Genomic DNA, 23,790 nt, shown 5'->3' with positions numbered 1-23,790 from the left:
AGACCCGCTAAATCAAATGCTGAGGGTGCCCCTGGTCACTGCCGGTACTCTTGGCAGTTGCAAGGAGTAAGAGAAGCTGACGGGAGCATTTGTTCCCATCGACCTCTCACTGAAGATGGCACCAAGCTCCACTTCAGGTATATCGACTCCAGCTATATTATTTACGTAGCTGGAGTTGCATACCTTAAACTGACCTTCTGAATCTAGACTAGACCTGGCCTAAGAGGCCAGAACTAGGAGCTGAAATCTGACAGAGAAGTCCTGTCCTGGGATTTGATTGGCAGAATTCTGGTTGGTTTCCCTGATTGTATTTAAACTAAGTATAAAAAGTTGTCCATGCTACTAGGTTTCTCCTGATTAACATCTGCTTCCTTTGAACTATCTGCTCCCACTGCCTGATTTTGATGTCCTGATAGCCCAATTCTGCCTGCCTACTGATGCCTCTCAGTTTGCCATCTGGTACCTCAGATCTACTGGTATTTAACCCAGCCTATCTCCAGTCTCCTGCTCTATCCAACAGGTCATGACACTGCCCTGAAGAGCTTTCAGCATAATGCAAAGTATAGTGATGAGTTTGTAACAAAATATCCCTGGATTTCAGAGCCCAGACTCCAGCCAGAACAGTAATGTCTATACCATTATTTTGACTCAGCAGTAGGAGCCCAAGTCAGATGACTCAGGCTCTGAAACTTGCAGTGGCAAGGTTTTGTGTTTTTTTCCCCTGTGGCTCTACCTATACCTAACTGGGTTCTTGTCCCAGCTTCACCTGAACTTATTTTATTGAAATCCTGGCAAGTGAAATGGGTGAATGACACCTAAGGTAGCAATATGAGACCTTGGTGCATAAGGTCTGTCAAGTGCAGAGAAATATTAACAGTCTCTTGATGGGCCTGCAGTTTAATGCACCCTCCTCTAGCCTACAGGGCCCTGGCAAAACTCCTACTGCCTGCCGTGGTAGCAGATTTAGCCTCTTCACACTATTGTACATACCATATGAAGTTTCTTCACTAGAAACAAAGTGCCATTTCATTTGAATAATTGAGAAATATAATTTCTTTTTTTCCCTCCTTATTTTCTACCATTTTAAGGGCAAAACATTTAGTCTATAATAATTCTGAACCACTAGGGCCTGATCCAAAGCACTCTGAAGCAATGAGAATCTTCCCATTTATTTCAGTGAACTTTCGATCAAACCCTTTATCATTATGGATAAATAACAGAAAAGGTTAATATATTTAGCTCAATCTTTCCCAGAAACTTATTAATCAAAAGACTGATAAATTGTAGATGAAAGTAGATGTCAAATAGCAGTGACAGCCTTGTTACAACTCATAACAAATATAGGAAGGAAGACATGAAATTTTTTTTTACAAAGATCACGTGCTAATGATACTGAACAAAGGGCAACAATAAAAGGACATTGGAAATGAATACTAAAACAAAAATCAATGTGAGCCATAATATAGGCGGCAACCAAAAATAACTGAGAAGAGTCTAGAAATATGCAACTGAATAAAGAGAATTAAGTAATATTGCATTCCCTCAATATAAATCTTGGGAATGCACAGCTAAGGATGAGTACCTCTTCTCCAAAAGCAAAAACAATAAAACCTCTGACATTAATATTAACAATGGGAATTTATATTCTCTAAAAACTGAAATTCTCAGTTAAGGGTCACTTAACACTACACTGCAGCCCGCCCTTCACTTATAAGCCAGGACCCTTTGCTATAGAAATTGGAGAATTCTGTAACACCATGCTAATTTTATCTACTTGTTTATTTTTAAATGCCTTGCATCACTTCTCAGTACTATTGCTGATTCACTTTTGCAGCTTAATATCAGCATGTACTGATGTTTTAGCAGTAATGTAAATTCATGTTAATTGTCTGAGATCATTCCTAAAAAACCCAGAACTGTCAAGTTATTCAAGAATAACTGTCACATCAGTGCAACAACTGACTTACTGAACAAGTAAAATTACTCAGTAACACACTTCTGGAATTCTAAAAGGAAGAGCATAAGTAATTTATATCAATTCCTGTAGCCAGATATATTAGGTATTTTACATGTAATCCTTAAGGCTACTTCTACACTGCAGCACTATTTCGGGATACTGGAGGATCCCTAAATAACTATTCCATATCTTTTGAGCTCACCCTTTATTTGGAAATATAACGAGCTCGCTATTCCGATGTCCCTGTAACCCTCATTCCACAAGGAGTAAGGGACATTTCCGAATAGCGATTTATTTCAAAATAAGTGCTGTGTAGACAGCGCCAAATTTTGTAATAAGCTATTTCAAAAGAACATCTAAATAAGATAAGCAATTTGTGTACCTCAAATTGAGTATCTTTTTTTGCCCTACTGTGCAGTATAGGTGCACCCTTATTGATCTATGGAAAGTTTTGTACACTACAAAATAAACTTAATTATACTTTCTGAAATCATGGCATTTCTTTCCTGAGTGAGCCCCATCTCAGGGATCCCTTTTCCACTTTTGTTTAAGATGCCTGTGCTCCCTCACCTCAGAGCTAATTTGTAGTGAGACAGTGACTGCTGTGAAGTTGCTAGCAGCAACACCCCCATAGGGAACACCAACCACTGATCCAGCAGCATGAGTCAGCTGAATTCTTCACTCAAGCTCTCTCTGCCTCCATTTTCTCTCTTCCAACTAGCAATGACTTTGCAGCATAAAAACCAGATATTTTAGCTAACAAACTAAACTCCAAATAACAAGCTAATCTAATTCCCTTGGACAGTTATTCAAGATACAGAAGTCTCACTAGGTTGAGAATCATACTCAGAGAGTAACCCTGAGATTGTTGATATGCCAGCTTACTTGAGTTTTGGAGATGAATGTACTTCTAAATGTTTAGAGACATTACTCGGTGCTTAGACATTGACAGTACTCTTTGATTCTCTGCATAGTACAACACAATATCCGATTCAGATATTAAAGTATAGACATACTTAGTGCCAGATTATTGTCCCAGTCACTCTGGTGTATTCTGGTGCAAATGAGATCCAAATCTAGGTGAAGCTATTTTAAATTATTTAAAAAATATTGTAAACTTTGCTGAAAGTAGGGATGTAAAATCTTAGATAATCAGTTAACCAGTTAAAATCTTAGGTTTAACTGGTTAACTGATTTAGCAGGATCCCAGGGGAGACCTCTTCAGCCTGGCTGGAGCAGTCCCCAACCCCATAGGGCTGCAGGCTCTGCTCCAGGGCCCCTACGTGTGTGAGGTTGCCAGTCCTGGTCAGCTCCAGATCCCCCACAGGACTGGAGCAGTCCTCCACCTGCAAGGCTGGTACCAGTTAACCAGTACCCAATAAGTCTGATCCAGTAAAGTTGACTGTTCACATTTCTAGCTGAAGTAGTGTTTAAAAAAAGCTGTAACCACATTTTATCAATATTTTGGGGGATCTAATTGTACAGTGCATTAGAACAGACTAAGCTGGTACAGGTTAGACCTCCCTGGTGTGGCTCCCTTGGGACCTGACTGGTCTCGGACAAAGAAGTTTTACAGACCAGAGAAGGTCTGGGGGGAGGGAAGGGCATACGCCTCTCCACTGGGCTGCTCTCCCCACCTACCTGGGCCTCAGCTGCTTGGCTGCCACAGCCCTGCAGGTTCTGTGGTCCACGAGCTCTGGTGGCCCCAGCAGCAGCCCTTCACGCACTCGCAGCCCTGCCAGCACTTGTGGCCCCTGCCAGCTGTGGCTCTGCAGCCCCCCCACCTCTCTGACCCCGCCAGCTTCCCTGCCCCACCAGCTGTGAGCTCTGCCCCCCACCTTCCCTGTGGGCTCTATGAGCTCTTCTGCCCCCTGCCCTTCAGCACCCCTGCTGGATTTCCAGCTCAACTGGCTGCAGATTCTGGTGCCCCATGGGCTCCACTGCCCCACCAGCTGGCTCTGCTCCCAGTCGCTGGCAACCTCTGTGCTGTGGCTCTCTACTCTAGCAACATCCATGGTCCAAAAATGCTAATAAAGGGACATCTGCTTCGAGAAAGTTTATTCAAACATCTTATAAAAATAATACATGTAAAAATGAAGATGAATCCAAATTGGAATGCATGTGGTTGCATGTTTATTTTGTGTATTTTGTAAGTGGACACAGAATGAAAGCTAGTGGAACAGACTGGACCAGCAGTTAGTTCTCAACATTAGATATCTATTTTGGATCCACCTCTCTTCCAGCCATGAGGAAAGGGAAGATGATTGTAACCCATCCTGATGAACATGTTTGTCAGTCCACTGGGATTCAACCATCGCACTGAGAACCTTTAGACTGAGTGGATATTTTTTATTTTATCTATAAATTTGCTAAGCTAGTCAAATAATTTCTCCATCAAAGGAACAATGTATTTGCGGTAGAATTCCCCCTCCTACTGAAGGCCCAAGGCAAGGCCCACCTCACTGCATAAGTCTTAAAATGCTGGCAGAGATGTGGATGGAATGACTACCAACAGTGCCTCCACTTCCTCACCACATCATTTAGCTCCTGCCTGGTACTGAACAGGCAAAGACATGCTCATTAGGGGCAATCTAGGAAAGGAGACAATAGAAACTGGTCTACACACAAATCTTGCACTGGTTTAGCCAAAATGGATTTTATTTGGACAAGGCCTAGAATCCACACTGATCCACTGGCTGGAAGCCTCTGTGTAGGCAGCAGAGGGGCAGAAGACGATCTGCGGAGGTCCCTTAAAGATTTTCCAACCATGAGCAGAGTGAGTTTTGGTTTGTGCACCCATATTGAGGTCATACGCACTGGTTTGGATGTGCGCCACTGTGGCACCCAATTTATGAACACATACACATTCCCAGCCACCAGAGGAGACATCCTCTCCACTGGCCAATTCCCAGCACCAGCCTCCAGAACAGGCCACATAACAGTCCTGGCCCCTAGGCTTCCTTCCCCTGCCACACAGACATGGCAGGTCCCAATTCCAGATCCCAGCAGCTCCCTCACTGTGCTGTCTCAGCCAGCCCTGCCCGCTTGAGCAAATGCCAGTCGTTCGAGTGGTGCGGTGCGACACTCCAAAGGAGGAGAGCGGGGGAAGAATTTTTTGTGCACAGCCACGCACCTTAGTGGGAACTATGGTTCTGACTGAATGAAGGTGAATATATTCCATCTCCCTTATCCTACACTGATTTCCCTGCACAAAGCCTATTTATTCTGGCTTTGTGTAAAAAGAATTTCACCTGTTAAGCACCTGCAAAACAAACTTTAATTTAAAAAGGACTAATTAAAAATTGGTGTTTTAAATAAAATACCAGATTGTACTTTCCCAACCTCATCTCACATTGGACACAAAATGTTGTTTTTCTGTGTGTGTGAGGCTATGTCTAGACTACACGTTTTTTTCAAAAAAAAGTGGCCTTTTTTTAAAAAAACCTCACCTGCGTCTAGACTGCTATCGCATTTTTTTTGAAATTCAATCGACTTTTGTAAACCTGCTTTTACGAGGAAGAACGCCTTTTTCCGAAAGAGCTCTTTCGAAAAAAAGGCATTCTTGAACGCAAACAGGACTTTTTCGAAAGACTTGGGGCTGTCTTGATGATCTCTTTCGAAAGAGATTTTTTCAAAAGTGCTCTTTCAAAAAAGGCTTGTAGTCTAGACATACCCTAAGTGTATGTGACTAATTTTTACTTATGAAGTTTACCTCAAAATATGATGGAAATCATCAATTCATGATGGAAAAAAACAAAGAAGTAGGCACTTAAGTAATCATTTTAAGTGCTGTTCCTTCTTGTCTTGGCAACCATTTAATTAGCTTTGCTATTCATTTTTTACCAGGACTTGACAACATCAGTGCAAGATTTTTTATTAAGCAGCCTGCTAACTCAGCTACTGTATAAGGCATAGGAAAGGACTGGATAGCATTTCCATTCTAAACCCTATTTTGAGGACATGATATACTATCTATGAGTACTAATATGGCTATAACAGAGCATACAGAAAACAACATCAGCAAGAGAATTTATTCTTTTATAATACTTTAAAAATATGTTGAGACTTAATTCTATTCCCATTTATATCAATGCAAGTTTTGCCATTCACTCCAGGGCAAAATTAGGCCTCAAATTAACTCATTCCTCAGATATACAAATATAAAAAGGATGCTCTGGCAGGTATTTTCTCTTCAGTGCCTCTCCTTACATCTTGTAAGTGTGACCCCACCTACGTCACACCCTCCTTTGGAGTAACATATCCTGTTTGAAATGTCGCTTTGCATAGCCCTTGAGGTGCTATGATAGGTGTGGGAAAACTTATTACTCTTGCCTCACACTATGCAGCCATGCAGGGACTGCACAAAATTCTTGTTACACATTTATATTGTGACTACAAGGCCCCAGCCAGGTGAAAGAGCCATTGTGCTAAGCTCTACACAAACATTAATAAAGACAGTCCCTGCCCCAAGAGAGGATCTGGCTTTATGTAGGTCACACTAAGGGCTTGATTTACAGGCAATAACGGATTTTTCCAAATTAAGGGTGATATTTGCTATTTAACTATATTCCCATCTTACAAGTAATGGGCCCTACTGGAATATCATCAGGTTGATTTTCTTCTCCTAGGATGACTATTGTATATTTGTTTTACTCAACATGGGCCTTAGCTACCTGGATTTTCCAATTGAAATAAAAAAAATACTGCACACTATCAGAAGCCTCCTGTGAGGAGAAATTCAGTCTGTTTTGCACTTAACACCAAACGTTGATTCTGTTGCGAAATCATTATTAGTTTAATTTCAATCCAGGCTCAACAGAAATCAGTTACTTCGACATTTTATTCAAAATGGGCTACAAAAGCCTCCTTTTCATGGCACAAAAGGAAAAGCACAAAGGAATCTCATGTGGGTTCAAGGTCAAGGCACCAAAATAGAGACCAAAATTTTGCCCTCAATTCTGTGAAGAGGGATCTCGCTGAGGTCAGTGGAAGGGGATTGATTGAATTGGACCTGGAGTGCCAGCTTCACTTCTAACTCCCTCCTTTTTTCCGGTTTAAGACAGACACTTAAATTCCTTTGAACACAGATTTTTGCAGTTTATTGTTTAAAGACTGGGCAGTGCTAGAAAACACATTCATTACTGTTTGTCATAGAAATGGTGAATTCCAGTCACATACAATTAAGCTGTAATTCTACACAATGACAGACCAAACAAGCAAGTCTAGACAAAAAAAGCAGCTAAAAATACAATTCCTGGAGAATATTTCCTAGATTATTTTATAATCTTTCTATTGAAAATAAAGTGTATAATCTTACTTATTTAAATTAACAAAATCAGAGGATTTGTTCAGTTTTAATTCATGTAACCCTATTAAAAAATAATGTCCCAAGTTAAGCCATTTAAAAGCACTTTCTGAAAATCTGAAATGCATGGTCATATTTCTGCTAAAGGCACAAATGTTTTTAGCTAAAATCTTAAATTAAACATTACTAATTAAACTTAAATATAATGTACAGTTCCACCCTTGCGGCCAAATCTTGCTAATCTTATTAATCTAAGTATTCCCAAAGCAACCAAAGGGAAACTTGTGTGACTTAGCAGGTGAACTTGGTTCATGAGCAATGAAATTTAAACCAAACTGCAAGATATGTACTTTGGATCTGATCCTGCTTCCATGAAAGCAAATGATTGTAGGATCAGGACCTAGATGTTCATATTTGTTTTTAATTTATTTTGCTGTTTCACAGACCAAGGGGAAAAGTCCATCAAATTTTGGATTTCTAAATTGGCGAAGTCTACACACATTTGGTCACCAGTCTGTTTATTAGAGATAAATGCTGCTATAACTAATACTGCATCAAGTTACAGAAAAACAGAGTTACAGAAAAACAGAGAAAATACTGCAAGACAAGAGTCATCAGAATCTGTGTTATAATTTGTGATACTGGCTCTAGGAATGTGCTTTAACAGCATAACCATCCCTACCATACTCACAACCAATAATTGTAATGTTCAGTCAATTATATGCTGCATTAGTTGTTATATTTGTGGATGCAAATGTTTCAGAGAAAACAAGCTGCATTCCTTAAAGACTATATAGTATTAATTAAACCCTCAGATTGATTGTACACATGCCTACACTCAATGTTAATTTAAAAAAAAAAAGTTAGAAAACTTACCAATCATTAGAATCTCATGAAATGACAGAATTTTGTATAAGTCACAACAAACTATAAAATTAATTTTATTGATACAAATCCTCATGAGAAAAGCAGCCTTTTAGAGAAGTCAGAAAATTTACATTTTACATCCTCCATAAAAGTGAAAGAAAGGTGTTCCTTCAACCATTCACAACAGGAGAGTGAAAAATTCGATCTGAGCCACTCAAGAGATAGCACTATTCAAAACAATGGTCACAGAACAGGAATATCAGTTCTTAAGGACTTTATCATACTGCAAAATTAGCAGTTTAAGTGTAGTCATAGTTCAAAATAAAAGGAGAAGCAAAAGCAAACTTGTAGGAGAAGAAATTTACTTGACTAAACAATGAATCCCAGAATAAGCCAGATCATATGCACTCTCCAACATAGACACCAGCATGTCAAGTGTAGCTCTTCCTTTCTGTATCATAAGCAGGTGGCCGAAGGCCATTTCTGTAGCAGTGCCCCTCCATCATCTCCAAATGCCCTCACTCTCTCCCCAGTCAACTAGGGGAAATCAGCTGAAAGTTAAATTAATCTTTAATTTACAACATTCCATACAGTGGAGCTGGTACAGAGGCACATGTCTACTCCTGGCTTCCCCCGAAGTTAATGTAGATCTCACGGGATCTGTGGTTTCTAGTAGTTGAAAATGCCATTAACTGAGAAATGGGATGTACCTTTCTTTAAAGTAAGTCCCCTAAGATAGTAATATGCTAAACTGAGGCTGCTGTGATGCAAAGAAATACCTGAATTTCTCAAGAAAGCAAGAGCTTCTTACTTTTTCCTTCTTAAAATATATTTTAACAAAGGAAATGGATGGGGCAGAAAACTGTTAGGGCATGTCTACACTAGGAAATTATTTCAAAATAACTAAATTTTAGAGAATGACCATCCCTTCTTCCTCTAGAGCTGTGGTGTCCAACATGCTAGCCACAGGTGGGTATTTGGTGGGTTGAGTGTAGCTAGTTGTCTTGAACATTGTGGGTATTTAGTTGTTCGAGTGTGGCTAGTTTGCTATAGCAGTTGCCACTATACTGGCTACTGCTTCAAAACTGGCTGGACACCACGGATCTAGATAGTTCATCCAAATCAGAATCAAAGTACATTATCGGGATTGTGCTGTACCTATTCTGATAAAAGACCTCCAGTCTCCATGGCTGTTAATCTGTCATTTCATCTTAAGGAAAACAACCACTCATTCAAATGAGTATTGCCTAAACCTCAATGACACCCAAATATCAATGTGTAATGAAGTTGAATGTAGCGTTGAACATGAAACATAACTAATGTTTACATTGGCTTACCTTAATAAGTACTATCAAATATCCTGCATCAAATATTTGAACATAACATTTGACTCTTTAATAGAGAAAACTAAGCTGAGTCATGCAGTAGGTTTTTTTAATGTTACATTTGTAAAAAGCTATGCCAAACATTGGTCAAAACTAAAAAGAAGTCTTACCTCGAACTTCAGGAGAGAACCGAGCTGAATGGCGAGATACAAAAAGTTTCAGCTCCTGGTCTAAGTTGCATTCAATCAGATTTGTGTCCCATGATCGGATTCCTACAAGCCAATACACAATATATATTCATATCTGTGATGTATGCTTTGAAAGCTTTCAGCTGAGTATTTTTGGATTTGCATTCATCAGAGCTAAATATTTCTCCATTCCAAAGCCTTCTCCCATCCTTCCTCTTTCTCATATCCACACATTTGACAGCTATTTTGTTCATTTACCCTCACTATATCCCAAACTTGCATGATACTGAACATTCTCAGATACCACAGAAGACAGTGGTCAGTGAGAAATCAGGAAAAGACAGTTTACTGGTACTACAGGGATGGCTCCCACAATCTGAGAACTGGTTGCTTTATTCTGCAGCATTGAGAGTATATACGCCCAAACTGGCTTGCAACATATTAATGCATTGTTTTTACTGATCATTAGCTACTGAACTGCATAAAAATAAATGTTTCAGAGGACTACTTTAGGCACATTACAAGATGATTGTATTTGCTCCCATGAAGAGAAGTTATAGCTTACAAGTTGTGGTCCTTTAAATTTAAAGTATTAAATGTGCAGATTTCTTAACACTGAGCTGTTACGATAGCAATGAGCCTCCCCATATTTGAAGTGAAAATATAAGTGGTTACTTTATTCCCTGTGTTCAAGTGTCAAAATTCTGTTTCTCTCTAAATCATGAAAAATACACTTGATCGCCTCTCATAAATTAAACTTAAAAGAGTCCTACTACTTTGATGTCCAGTTTTTTTTCTTAGTTATTTAAAGAATGAGCTTCTTAACACACGCAAGGCACTGAAACTTTTGTTTCAAAAATATGTAGAAGTTTATAGTTAGTAGTTTTGATAACGTTGGAATAAATAGACCAAATGTGAAATTAAGTAAGTGATATAGAATGTTTTGTATTTTTCTAAAAACAACAGTGGTCCTGTAGCACAGTAGAGGCTAACAAAAATATATAAATGGTATCATGAGCTTTTGTGGGCACAACCCACTTGTTTCAGATGACAAATATGGAGCAAGGGGCACAGACTTTCAACCTTAAGGTAAAACATTTCCCCACTATGAATTTCATTGTTGTGGCTCAGAAACACCAATGTGTTAAAGATCCTTACTCAAGTTTCCAGGAGATATGCTACTCAATTTATTCTTCCTGTTCTTCCCCGTTCTAGTTTCAAACTCTGGGCTTCTTGCTCCATATTTATCATCTGAAGAAGTGGGTTGTGCCCAGGAAAGCTCATGAAATTATTAATATATTTTTGTTAGTCTCTAAGGTGCTACAGGATCATTGTTGTTTTTACATTTTTTTAGTTACAGACGAATATGGCTACCTCTCTGAGATTTATATTTCTCTATAACCCAAAAATGCTTTATTTTTTAAAAAGTGAAAAGTGTGCTGGAAGTTCTCTAATAAGATATGTCACACCATTTTGCAAACAAATTTTAAAGTTAATTTTCCTCTGCCAGGGCCCGTGGCTAGACAAGCAGAAAAGGGTCAAGCTGGATGGTAAGTAGATTCAGGGGTAGTGGGAGAGAAGGGTAAGAGCAGAGCCTATAATGGCATCATCCTCTTCCCATTCCCATAAACTGGATTATATCTCTGGCTTCTCCTTTACTATACATGTGATGGCATGTAACTGTGGAACTGGTATTCTGCATTATTTGGGGAGTGAAGACCTAGTTGGAGGAGATAGTGCAAGGGTGGGGACAGATGCTCAATATGGTAACTTAGGAGTGGATTCCCCATATAAGTCTGAGGATTTACATTTCAAGGACCTTGCCCCCCTGCCCACTTCAAAGGCTCTTACAACAACAAAAAATCTAATGCTTTCTGCAGCTTCAAATCTGTTGAAATACAAGTTTATTTCTCTCCTTTCCATGTGATTGTGCAGGGGGAGGGAGAGAGATGATTTAACTCTTAGCTTGCTGTTTTGAACCAATAAGCTACTCTGTGCCACCAATGACATAAATATGCTCATTCTACAGCAGATCCAAGAGGCACCTACAGAGTAGTTAGCCATGATGACTTTTGAAAAGGTCTTTATGACAGCTTTCCAGCCAGACTATCAATATGCCTGATACTGGGGTATGTCACTTAATTTAGTAACTGCCATTTTTAAACACTGTAAGTGTTTTAGAAATACATAATTTTCCATACATTTCATAAGTTTATGAAATTAACGCTCTAACTAAATTACTTAGTTGAACTATACAGTGACAGTCTCCCTCATTACATGGTAACATCTGGTATATGTACCACCAAAGATCAGTCTCTACTATGAGTCTTCATATCTTCATTTGCAAAAAAAAAAAAACTCTTGGTCATACAATGCATTGTTGGTGAGTGAATCTGGGAATTAAATACACCACAGAAACAGGGTTCAGATTGAATTATTTCCAGGTGTAAAATACTGCAGATCAAGAATAATCTTAAAGATATCATAACCAGCATCTAGCATTATCAAGTAGCACATCAGAAAAATGTTTCTTGTAAATGTACACTGATCATAAATCACAAAGCTAAGCAATGGTGACTAAACAAATCCACAACTAGGGCAATATACAGACGAGTGGGGGGAGGTCTAGATTGGATATCAGGAAAAACTATTTCACTAGGAGAGTGATGAAGCACTGAAATCGGTTACCTAGGGAATCTCCATCCCTACAGGTTTTTAAGTCCGAGATTGACAAAGCCCTCTGGCTGGGATGATCTAGGGTTGGCCCTGCTTTGGGCAGGGGATTAGACTCGATGACCTCCTGAGGTCTCTTCCAACCCTATGATTCTATGAACAAATAATATCAAACCCTGGATGATGACAAATTGTGCTGTTTAGGGATAGACTATAAGCATTTGATAGAGCAGGGGGTGGGCAACAATTTTTGATGGGGACCACTCCAAGATTTTGGGAAGTGTCCAAGAGCTGCACTTTTCTATGGAGATGGTGCGGGATCTGGTATGGAGGTTGAGTGCAGAAGGGATCTAGGGATACAGTACTGTAGTGCAGGAGATGGTGCGGGATCTGGTATGGAGGTTGAGTGCAGAAGGGATCTAGGGATACGGTACTGTAGTGCAGGAGAGGGTGTGGGGTCTGAGAGGGAGTTTGGGTGAAGGAGGAGGTTGGAACCTGGGTAGGGGATTTGTGCTGCAGGGTCCAGGAGGGGCTATGGGTGCAGGAGAGGATTCTAGCCTGGGAGAAGGGTGTAGGAGGAAGTGCAGGGTCTGGGAGGGAGTTGTGACCTGGGGCAGGGATGCAGAAGGTTTAGGTGGTGACATAGGATAGGGAGTCAGGGTATTGGGGTGGGGTGGAGGGGTTGGGGCGCCCAAGGTAGGCTGTGGCCAGGAGGTGTTTATCTAGGTAGCTCTTATCCAGCGATACATTGGGACCTTCAGGCACACTCCCTGCCTGCTGCAGCCCCAGGTTCAAAGCAATTGGCTGTTCCATGTGGCTTTCTGTGCTGGTGCAGAAGATTTCATATGCTCCCTACCCCTAAAACAATCTCTCATCTTCTACTGGCTAGTTTCTGCCTCCAGAGAGCCTCATGAAGCAGCCAGAAACTTTGAGATGCTTCGTGCCCAAGAGTCCCAGCAGGGCAGGCCGTACGCCAGATTAAAAGGCTTAATAGATCTTGCCTGCTGTTGTGATAGATCTATTAAGGAACACAGATGTTGACACAGCAATGTTGCAAGTACATAGGGTCTGTCCTGCCATCAAATCGATGCATGGATATCCTTTTGATGCAAATAGGTAGAATATGGATTTATGCCCAGTTTGAGATTCTGCAATACAGTACTGGAACAGAGCCAGATTGCTCAGTCTGTCAATGCGAAAAATACAAGATTCAAGAAAATGCTGGAAGCTTAACATAATATGTAACTGTTTATCTTAAAGAGCATTTTCTGTACTTGAAGGTCCATGATTCAGCATTTCTGATAAACACCAAATTTCCAATAGTAGAAGGGATAACGTTAGGTATAATTGAGATGGTTTATAGAGATAAATCTGGAACTATGGGCAATTCAAAGACAAATAACTATATTGTTATACATGCAGTCAGTGGAAGTACAATGAACTGGGATCATTCCTTTTTTCTGGAATATTAGGAATACAGATGTTCCTAACCCTGGACCAATTATACAGAAGAAGATCTTGAAGCCATTTTTCACACATAAAAAGGCAATCCTAGACCACTAGTAGACTGCCATTTCAAAACAAGAAAGATACTTCAGAATTCTAAAATACAGTTGGTAAATTCAAAATGAGAATGTCTCTCTTCATAAAATTTAAAGCAAATGAATTTGTAATCATCCAGTCTGTACAAGACCAATCATTTGATGTAAATCACCAACATAATATCTTCTCTGATATCTGTTTCTCTTCAGTACTGTAAAAGAATCCACATTCTTCAGTGAGGATGTTCAAAAGACATACCAAAGAAAACTTAACAGGGATGTTGAACTCCTGAAGGCCTTGTTGAGAATGGATGGTTTTGGAATGGACTATTTTTTCCAGATAGTAGTATGCTTTCCTCAGACAAGAGGTTCATCAAGCCCATATTTGCTCCACAAATATATAGCTAAGGACTCCCCCAGTGTGTTAATCCAGAACAAAGCATCTGAACATTAGTAACAGCTCCAGTGGTTGACTTCCTAATCAGATCATCTGCCACCTGCAGGAAAAAGATGACTTCTAATCCAACATTTTGAGTAGACGGCCCACGGGGTTGCTTATAAATATCTAAAATGTTAAAAGATGCCACCTAAACTCACAAAACTTAGCAACAATGGAAACAAGACAGCAGGAATTGCATAGCAGTAGCTTCAAGAGCCTGAAGAGAATTTCTCCAGAGGAAGGATGACATCAGATGTCTTGAGGGCAGAAGACACATCCGTTTGCTCTATTAATTATTAATAATTTGATTTAAAATACAGCCAACTCAGCTTTATGTCAATCAAAACTTGGGTAAAATTAGGACAATACTATGATCAAGTGGCTCTAAATTTCAGAGCACCAGCAGTTTTCACTACAAGACAATGGCAGCTATAAAGTAAAAAGGTAATTTTACAAGGTGGTTAACGCCTTACTCAGAAAGGAGTAAAAATAAATTTGGAAGTAAAACAGATAGGGGGTGATGAAGCAACAATAGAAAAGACAATTGAAGTCCTATGGGGACTGCTGAACCACACCTACAAACCAGGAACAGTAACCAATTCACTGTTTCAAGGTCTCTGACAATGGAAATTCTGTAATCTCTACCCTCATCAGCTCAAAACAAAAAAACATGTTACCAAAACATGTAGCTTAATAAATTATGGCATCTAGTAACTAATGATTTTATTTGTATTGCATGTTAATTGTGCAGTCATAACATTTTCTAATACTGAAATCTATTTTAGAAACAATAGTCAAGGATTTATTGAGAAAAATCTCTGGTTTTCACTTTTATTTTGCTGGAATTGTGATTTTAAAAAAAATTAAAGCAAATAAACCCTTAGTCATAGCAGCAGCCTGTAGCTGGCTAATGTAAGAATTATGAAAGTGAATGTTCAGCTATTGAAATTTTAATCACTTAAATCTTTTTGTGGTTCTTCTGTAAAATCTGTATCTGTAAATATTTCAAACAAAAAAACCTCTATTGCTGAAAGTTAGAAACAATAGATGCAGCTGCTTTACTGCTCAGGGGTTCCTTGCTATTCAGAACTAGCATTCTCGAAATCCCTTTGGTTTTATTTTGTTGTGAGGAAATGCAGTTTTTAAAATATATATTTATTTTAAAAATGTATTTTTCTTGTCTATGTGAACGCCCTTTGTCCGCTATGGGCTGCCATAGGGACCGCAGTGCGGACTGCACCACGCCCACGAGCCGGTATCTCTGGGCAGACAGACTCCAGCAGCACCAAGAGGGGAATAGAGAAAGCGAAGGAGGCATTGCTGCTGCTGCTGCAGAAGACCGGAACGACCTCTGCAGAAAAAATCACTAGCACAGCGCAGTAACAATGGCGGGGGGGGGGGGGGGGGGGAGGAATCTGAGGAGTGGGAAAAACTCGAGATCAGTTGGGGTGGGGCAAAGAGGTCTGTTGTCTCACTCGTTCACCCCCTTCCTTGTGTCTCGGGCAGTGTGGGTGCAGCAAAAGCCAACTGCAGATCTTTGTGTGGGGGGAGCCGATGCGATATAGAAGGAGCCTCCTTCATCTCTGCTGCTGTTGCTGCTTTGCACATTGGCCATGAACGTCTCACGACACTGCACCTCAACTACTAGATTAACAGCAGCGTGTGCACAAAGATCCCATTCCTGCCGTCTGTCCCCCGTCCTTTATGTCTAGACATTCTCGGTGAAGAAGTGACCCCTAGGAGTCTAGATCCGAGGCAGGCGAAGGAAAGGGGTAGAAGACCCGGCCCCGCCCCAGCAGGCAGGGATCTCAGGACGGCTTTCCTTCTGCAATGGCAAAAAAGGGCCCGGGGCACTGATGACACCAAAGGTGGGGTGCCCCTCCCGCGACGAGCAAAGGGCGGTTTCTCCCCCTCTGCGCCAAACCGAGAGCCCCCTCGCCCCAGTCAGTAGGTACAGCTGCAGCCCAGCCCGCCCTCCCTCCGCGCCCCGGCAAGGCGCGGGGCAGCAGCCAAGGAGGCTGGAGCCCGCCTGGGCTGAGCTCCTGCCAACTGTTCGCGCGGCAGCCCGCAGCAGAGGCTTCTCCCCGCCGAGCCCAGGGAGCGGTCGCGTCAGAGCGGTCCCCCCTGGCGGCTCGGGGAAGGCAACCCCCTGAGTCCCGGCGCGGAGCATTTATTGCCGATAAAAGCGCCGGGGGGGGGGGGGGGGTCTCCCGAAGAGACTTGGGCGCAACCTGTGGTTGTCCCCGCGCCGGGCGCTTACCTCGCTCTATGGTGCCGATGGCCCGTCTCAGCTGCTCCTCGGTCACCAGCTCGCCCAGGACCACCAGCAGGTAGAACTTGCTGTCGAGGAAGCGGTGCGAGAGGCTGGGCGAGGGGGGCGCCGGGCTGGGGACACTACAAGACGGGTCCGGCTCCGCTTCCACCACCACGGTCGCCATCCTGCCGGCCCCTCTCCGCCTCCTCTGGCCGCTGCTCGGGATGGGGGAAGGGTTGTCTCCAGCGGTGCGTCGCGCCTCGGCGCGGAGCTGCTGCCGAGTGCTGCCGGGCTGCGGGCAGCAGGCGAGTGAAGGCGGGCGGGGAGGCGGCGGCGCTTTTATACCGAGACGGTGCAGGGCTGGGACCCGAGGAGGAGGAGGAGGGGACCCGGCACATCCCGGCGCGTTGCTGCTGCCGCTGCTCCAGCATCCACAGCTGATGTCATCTGCAGCAAATCATCCCCGGCGCTGCCTCCGGAAGCAGAAGGAATGAGGTTTGCAAACAATGCCCGAGGCTGAGCAAGGTGAGGGGGGCCTGGGGCCCAGCAAACTGGCCCCTGCCTCTGCAGAGAAGCCCTGCACCCCCGGCCTCAGCACAGCTCCAACGATAGGGAAAAGTTCAGACTGAAGCAGACCCCTCTTTCCCCCCCAGCCTCAGCTGACACGCAGCACAGAGCTTTTCCTTTCCTCTCCTCTCCAAAACTGCATGGGAGCAGCACCTTCGGATGGCACCGTAATTTGCCTGTCATAACTCCACCAAGACCCTAACCACAGAATTTGCACCCCAATCCATATGAGAACTTGAAGTTTTGCCCATTTTGAATTGGGCAGGTCCTGAAGTGCAGAGCCACAGGTCACCTTGTGGGGCTCGTGGGGATGTAGCTTTTGGTCCAGGCCCCATCTCCATTCACAAAAATAACATCCCTTTTTAAAAAGTACTGTGTCACAACAATCACAGTAGTGGTTTCCAAACTCCTGCATTGCACCATAACACTGCTGCTGAAAGAACTTGGGGAAGATTCTGTAGAATACTAAAGTGTGTTTTTAGCAGCAGGAATTCACATATTCCCTCATCTTTTTATTTTAAAACCAATTACAGTATTAAGACACCCTCAAACAAAGGCCTTTGTTAACAAACTCAGTGCTCTGTAGCTATAGAATTCAGTCCTGCAAAATGGCCCTACCATGCTGCCTTGGATAGACTACAGAAATAAACAAACACCACAGTCCCTGCATAAACAGTTTGAGCCTGAGCTCCACCAGTAACATCTGAAAGAACACATCCAGAATAGTGAGTTTAGAAAGGATGTAAATTCTTGTGCACCAATGCATAAAGATAACCTCTACCCTAGCCAGTTGAGAAGACACTTATCTTGTGGACAGGTTCTCTCATTACTTTATGCAGGGCTTAATGCACTTTCCTCTGAAAACAGCACTGGCTCCTGTCAAATACAAAAAATGTCAGCTGACTAGACCTTATTTTCATGAAGTATGTCAACTCCTATGTTCCCAAAATGTGTTTGTTTTTACTGCACATTGGCATCACTGTAATAAACATGTATTTCAGATGTTATAAATATAATAGCAATAACTTATTTGTATTACAGTAGGGCCTGGGGCCCCATCCAAGATCAGGACTCCATGTTGCTAACCACTGTATAAGCAAATAAAGGGAGTCTTTGCCTAGGTGAGTTTACTGTCCAAGTAAGCAAGAAAAAGAAACAATGAGAGAAAAGAGGCACAGGGAAGTGAGAGTTTTGTCTAAAGTTACAAAAAGCAGATCAGTGACAGAACCAAAAATAAATCCCATTTCTCCTGCCTGCCTATTCACTAAGGACCATATTGCATGTCTTGTTATAGCCATTTCATATAACCAGGTGTTTCTAAACATGAATAAACCTTCTCAAAATAAAAACAGAGAGCCTGACAAATGCTGGCTAAAATGTGATTAGAGTGTCCTCTAACCATGCATTTACATGACACCATGTTTCCTGCGTTCATATAGTTTCCTTGGTGCTATTAGCCATGTAAATTGTGTTATAAACTAGGCACAAGCATTTTGACAGCCATGTTATGTAAACCCAGAAAACTCAGTGGAAAAGAAAAACTGTACTGAACAATTCCTAGCAAGTTTCCTAAAATAGAAAAGTCTTAATGGACACAAATATGCTGCAAAAAGTGTCACTAATATGAACCATGTTCTACTAGTTGTGACTATAGTTTTCTTTTTTTCCTGCTGTTTGTAGTGTTTTTCATAGTATCCTTGCACTGGTCTATGTTGATACATACAAGTACACACAAATACATATGGATGTATTTTTTTCCCCATTTTCCCATTGCAAAACCCCATTGCACGCATACTGATTCACCAGTTCAGTTACAGACGTGCTGAGAGGGCTCTGTAATTTTGTGGAGGAATGCACAGATGCAAGCAACTTCCAAAATTCTTTCCCGTTTCCACACATGGGCTTTCTGGTATGCATACATGTGTATTATCAGCAGGATTTGACCCATAAGCTGAGGAGAGGGTGCATCTGAATAGTATTTTACTACACGTTTGCAAAATAGAATGATAATGATTCCCAGGATTTCACACATCACAATCACAGTGAGTCAAGTTCATTAATGGTATTAAATGCATTTCATCACACAAGGTGCATTACATGGGTGACTGACTAGTGTCTTCTATTTAAAAAATAAATAAACAATCACTACCACAGAAACAAACAACTCTGGAAAAATTATCTGTTGAGGTTTAGGAGATAGGGTTTACTTAAAACAAACACTACAAAACCCCATAACTATAATAAGTGTTTTGAAACACTTGAGGAAGGTGATCAGGAACAGTCAATGTGGATTCACGAAGGGCAAGTCATGCCTGACCAAACTGATTGCCTTCTATGATAAGGTAAGTGGCTCTGTGGGTATGGGGAAAGTGGTGGCTGTGATATACCTTTACTTTAACAAAGCTTTAGATATGGCCTCCCATAGTATTCTTGCTGGCAAGTTAAAGTAATATGGTCTGGATGTATAAACTGTAAGGTATAGAAAGCTGGCTAGATTGCAGGCTCAACAAGTAGAAATCAATATGCTTGATGTCTAGTTGGCAGCCTATATCAAGCGGAGTGTCCTAGGGGCATACATACATGGGGCCAGTTTTGTTCAATATCTTTATTAATTATCTGGAAAATAGGTTAGTTTGCACTCTCAGCAAGTTTGTGGATTAAACTAAGCTGGGCGGGAAGGTAGATATGCTGGAGCATAGGGACAGTGACCTAGACAAATTGGAGGATTAGGCCAAAAGAAATCTGATGTGGGTCAACAAGGGCAAGTGCAGAGTCCTACACTTAGGACGGAAGAATCTCATGCACTGCTATGGACTGGGGACCCACTGGCTAAGTGGCAGTTGTGCAGAAAAGGGCTTGGAGATTATAGCAGATGTGAAGCTGGATATGAGTCAATAGTGTGCCCTTGTTGCCAAGAAGGCTATCCACATATTAAGCTGCATAAGGAGGAACATTGTGAGCAGTTCTAGGATATGTCTACACTGCATGGCTATTTCGGGATATCTCCGGTATCCCGAAATAGCTAGCCTACATCTACACAAGCTGCCCATTATTTTGAAATATTTTTCAAAATAATGGGTGCACTATTTCACCATCCTGGTAAGCCTCCTTGTAAGAGGGATAAGGGATGGCTCAAAATAGCATGTTATTTTGAAATGTGGTGCTGTTAGACATACCAAATTTCAAATTTCAAAATAGATTCAAGATAAGAACACAATTTGCACAATTCAAATTGCGTAATCTTATTTTGAGTTTAGGGTGCTGTGTAGACATAGCCCTAGGGAAGCAATTATTCTCCTTTATTTGGCACTGGTGAGGCCACATCTGGAGTATTGCATTCAGTTCCCCCTCTCCCCACTCCTCACCCAGAAGGGATGGAACAAATTAGAGAGAGACCAGGTGAAGGCAACAAAAATTATTAGGGGGCCAGGGCACATGACTAAAGAGCAGAGGCTGAGAGAATTGTGCTCATTAGTCTTCAGAAGAGAAGAACAAGAGGCAATTTGATACCAGCCTTCAGCTATGTGAAGCAGGATTCCAAAGAGGATGGAGCTAGGTATTGTCAGTAGTGGCAGATAACAGAACAAGAAGCAACAGTCTCAAGTTGCTGGGGGAAGATATTAGGTTGGATATTAGGAAAACTATTTCACTAGGAGGGTGATGAAGCACTGGAATAGGTTACCTAGGGAGGTGCTGGAATCTCCATCCCTAGAGGTTTTTAAAGCAAGGTTGAACAAAGCACTGGTTGAAATGATTTAGTTAAGCTTTGTTTAGCTTTGACCCGGGGCTTGGACTAGATGATCTCCTAAGCTATGTATTTGATACAAGTATCCTGCTGAGGCCTATAATTCCATAGTCTTATGTTTTATATTGTGTTGCCACAGACTATATAGATATAACATTACTACAGAAAATGAAATATGACAATTTATAATGTGGTAGGAATATTAAAAACCTTAAGGGGGCTACTGTTTGTAAGACAAATATTTTGTCTTTCTAAATTCTTTGAGGACTGAGTTTGGCTCAGATGTTTTGTATTTCTTAGATAGTCACAAGCACATGGAACTGTCTGATCTAAGGTAAAATTGAGGACAGTTGCATGCTTGTTACAAATGCAGGTCTAGCTTCATGGATATGAATCTTGGAGAAGATTGCAGATCCAGTTACATGGCTGTACATACAATAACTTGCTCTGAAACTTGGGAAAGTAGTTTTTGTTAGTTTTATTTGTTTTGTGATTCAAGATGCCTTGTCTTTGTCTCATAATACTAAGCTTTTCTTACCTGAAAATAAGTTGTCTTACAAGAAAAAATAACATTTGAAAGCACATTTATGTTCTGCAGGATGGAAGCATATCATCAGCTCTTCAGTCAGATGAAATGAGAAGACGTACTGTGCAAAGCTGAATCAATGTCACATGGCCTTCAAAAAAATTTCAACTTCCCACCTGCAGGAAAATTACATAGATATACTAATATGGATAAAAAATAGCAAAATGAATTTAAACTGTACTCATAGGGTGCGTCTAGACTGGCAAGATTTTGTGCAAAAGCAGTTGCTTTTGCGCAAAAACTTGCCAACTGTCTACACTGGCCGCTTGATTTTGCGCAAGAGCACTGACGTTCTACTGTCTGAAATCAGTGCTTCTTGCGCAAAACTTTGACGCTTCCGTTCAGGAAAAAGCCCTCTTGTGGAAATGATTTTGCGCAAGAGGGTCAGTGTAGACGCGCTTTTGTGCAAAAGCACAACGTTGTTACGATAACTCCGGGACCAATCTAGATGCTCTTTTGCAGAAATACTTTTAACAGAAAAACTTTTCCGTTAAAAGTATTTTTGCAAAATCATGCCAGTCTAGAAGCAGCCATACAGATTTAGAAAGAGAGAAACCGTTATCAACTGTTGAAAAAAATATTTAAGGTTCACGTTACTTATCCATTTTGTACTTGCTAACCAAATAGCTATCATAGTATAACAAACTCAGATGATACACTTAAGGCTGCGTTTTCATCTTGGGGATCTGGTTATATTATTAATCTTTTTTTAATTAATTTACAATGTTTAGATGAATGTCAAAAGGTGCTCTATTCACTGCTTGTCTGGTGCCTCGTCTTGGTTATTCTTGGGATTAGTTCTTGAGGTCAACACCCCTTCCTGTGGTTGCACACCATCACACTGTCTGTTTCTCGTATTTACAATTCCTTTCTCATCCCAGAAACCACAGCGTCCTCTTCATGACTCAGCCCTCCAGTTAGGTCACTCAGTGTTCCGTCCCTTCCAGGTACAGTCCTATTCTCGGTCACTTTCACAGAGACCCAGATAGTCTTCCCATTCACTACCCCAATCGTCTATTCCTCACCCTCGGTGGCTGGTAGGGGGAGCTGGGCCTACTTACTACTCTGGGATCTAGTTCAGGGACCATACACTCAGCAGTACTGAGCTTTCCTCTCCCAGCCCTCATTACACCTTCCCTAGATTGCTTCCTACAACTCCTGCAGCCTCAAAACTGCTCCCTCTTCTCAGGCAGTGGCTGCCCTTTCCCAGCTGCAGCCCTTGTTTGTTGTCATCTTCCTGCCTTCATAGAGCCCACCTGTCCCTGCACAGCTGGACATACTTACAATCTCTGCTCCTTGGCTCTTCCTCCAGGTGCAGCCTGTGGAATTAATATGCCTACCTGGCCACCTTAACTCCTTCCAGTCCTCTCTGCTGAGCACACAACCTAATATTCACCACTGAAGTCCTATTACATAGATCTACTAATGAGATTTACCTTACATTGGATTTACATGGTGTACATGCCTCCTGATTGCCTTCTACCCATGGCTGAATGTCATGGATAGTTAATACGAACATACTGCATTATGATAGCTATGTTCTCAAAAATTTGAGGAAAAATATTTAAAATGTAAACAATGAATAAGAAGAGACCCTGATCAACAAAATTTTCCTTCAGCTTTGAGTTCCATGAATGATGCTCTCGAGAGGAAATGTATTTAATTGTTGTTATGGTATTTCTGCTTTCTTTTAATAGCGCTCAGTAAACCATAAGCTGAAGCATTACCTTGCAGTGTCAGGAAATTATATGTAATTAATATCCTGATTTATCAGTCTGAGGGGGATTTATAAACCAGAAAGAACTGATCTTGCTCCATTCAAACCAATCATGAAGCTCTGACTGACTTCCCTAGAATAAGGATTGAGCCCCAGCTTATAAGTGACTTCTTGTTATGTGAATGTGTTATGCTAAATAAAATATATCTATAGTTAGACAAGAGCTTATTCCTGTGTTTTCCTGGGCAGGTTGAAAGGGCCCAAAATGTAATGTCAATGCCACTTTTCTGCTGCATAGAGAAGGATCACATGAGAAGAGGCCACGTGGGCATTGTCTGGCAGAATACACAACTGTGTTTGTGATCTTGGATAGGATAGGATAGTATAGACATTGCCAATGTGTCTGTAATATGAATCCATAGGATCACCACTATCCTGCACAGAGGAGGGCACATGCAGTCATGGCCACTACTTCTGGCCACAAACTATAACAGCAGCCAGACTACAACAAACTTCAGTTCCCTGCTACTGGGATTAGGTATGTGTGAATATCACTCCTGCCACAAGATAGGTAGAGAGACAAAGTGGATGGTGAATTGGGCCAACATTTGGTGATGAGGAAGAAA

The 23,790-nt window shown here is 41.5% G+C and overlaps 1 protein-coding gene across 1 annotated transcript in view; it reads right to left on the bottom strand.

The window, feature by feature from the left end:
- The window catches only part of MAP1B (microtubule associated protein 1B), a 105,628-nt gene extending 88,271 nt beyond the window's left edge, over positions 1-17,357 (bottom strand). The window contains exons 1-2 of the mRNA XM_006124301.2: positions 16,556-17,357; positions 9,625-9,726 (exon numbers count right to left, since the gene is read on the bottom strand). Coding sequence (XP_006124363.2) covers positions 9,625-9,726; positions 16,556-16,733 — 280 coding nt within the window. The 5' untranslated portion in view covers positions 16,734-17,357. The remainder of the gene's footprint in view (positions 1-9,624; positions 9,727-16,555) is intronic.
- Between the last annotated feature and the right edge of the window lie 6,433 nt (positions 17,358-23,790).

Source organism: Pelodiscus sinensis, chromosome 6, assembly GCF_049634645.1.
Source record: "Pelodiscus sinensis isolate JC-2024 chromosome 6, ASM4963464v1, whole genome shotgun sequence".
NCBI lineage: Eukaryota > Metazoa > Chordata > Testudines > Trionychidae > Pelodiscus > Pelodiscus sinensis.
The sequence above is the reverse complement of the archived record's forward strand: the minus strand, read 5'-3'. Positions and strand labels throughout refer to the sequence as shown.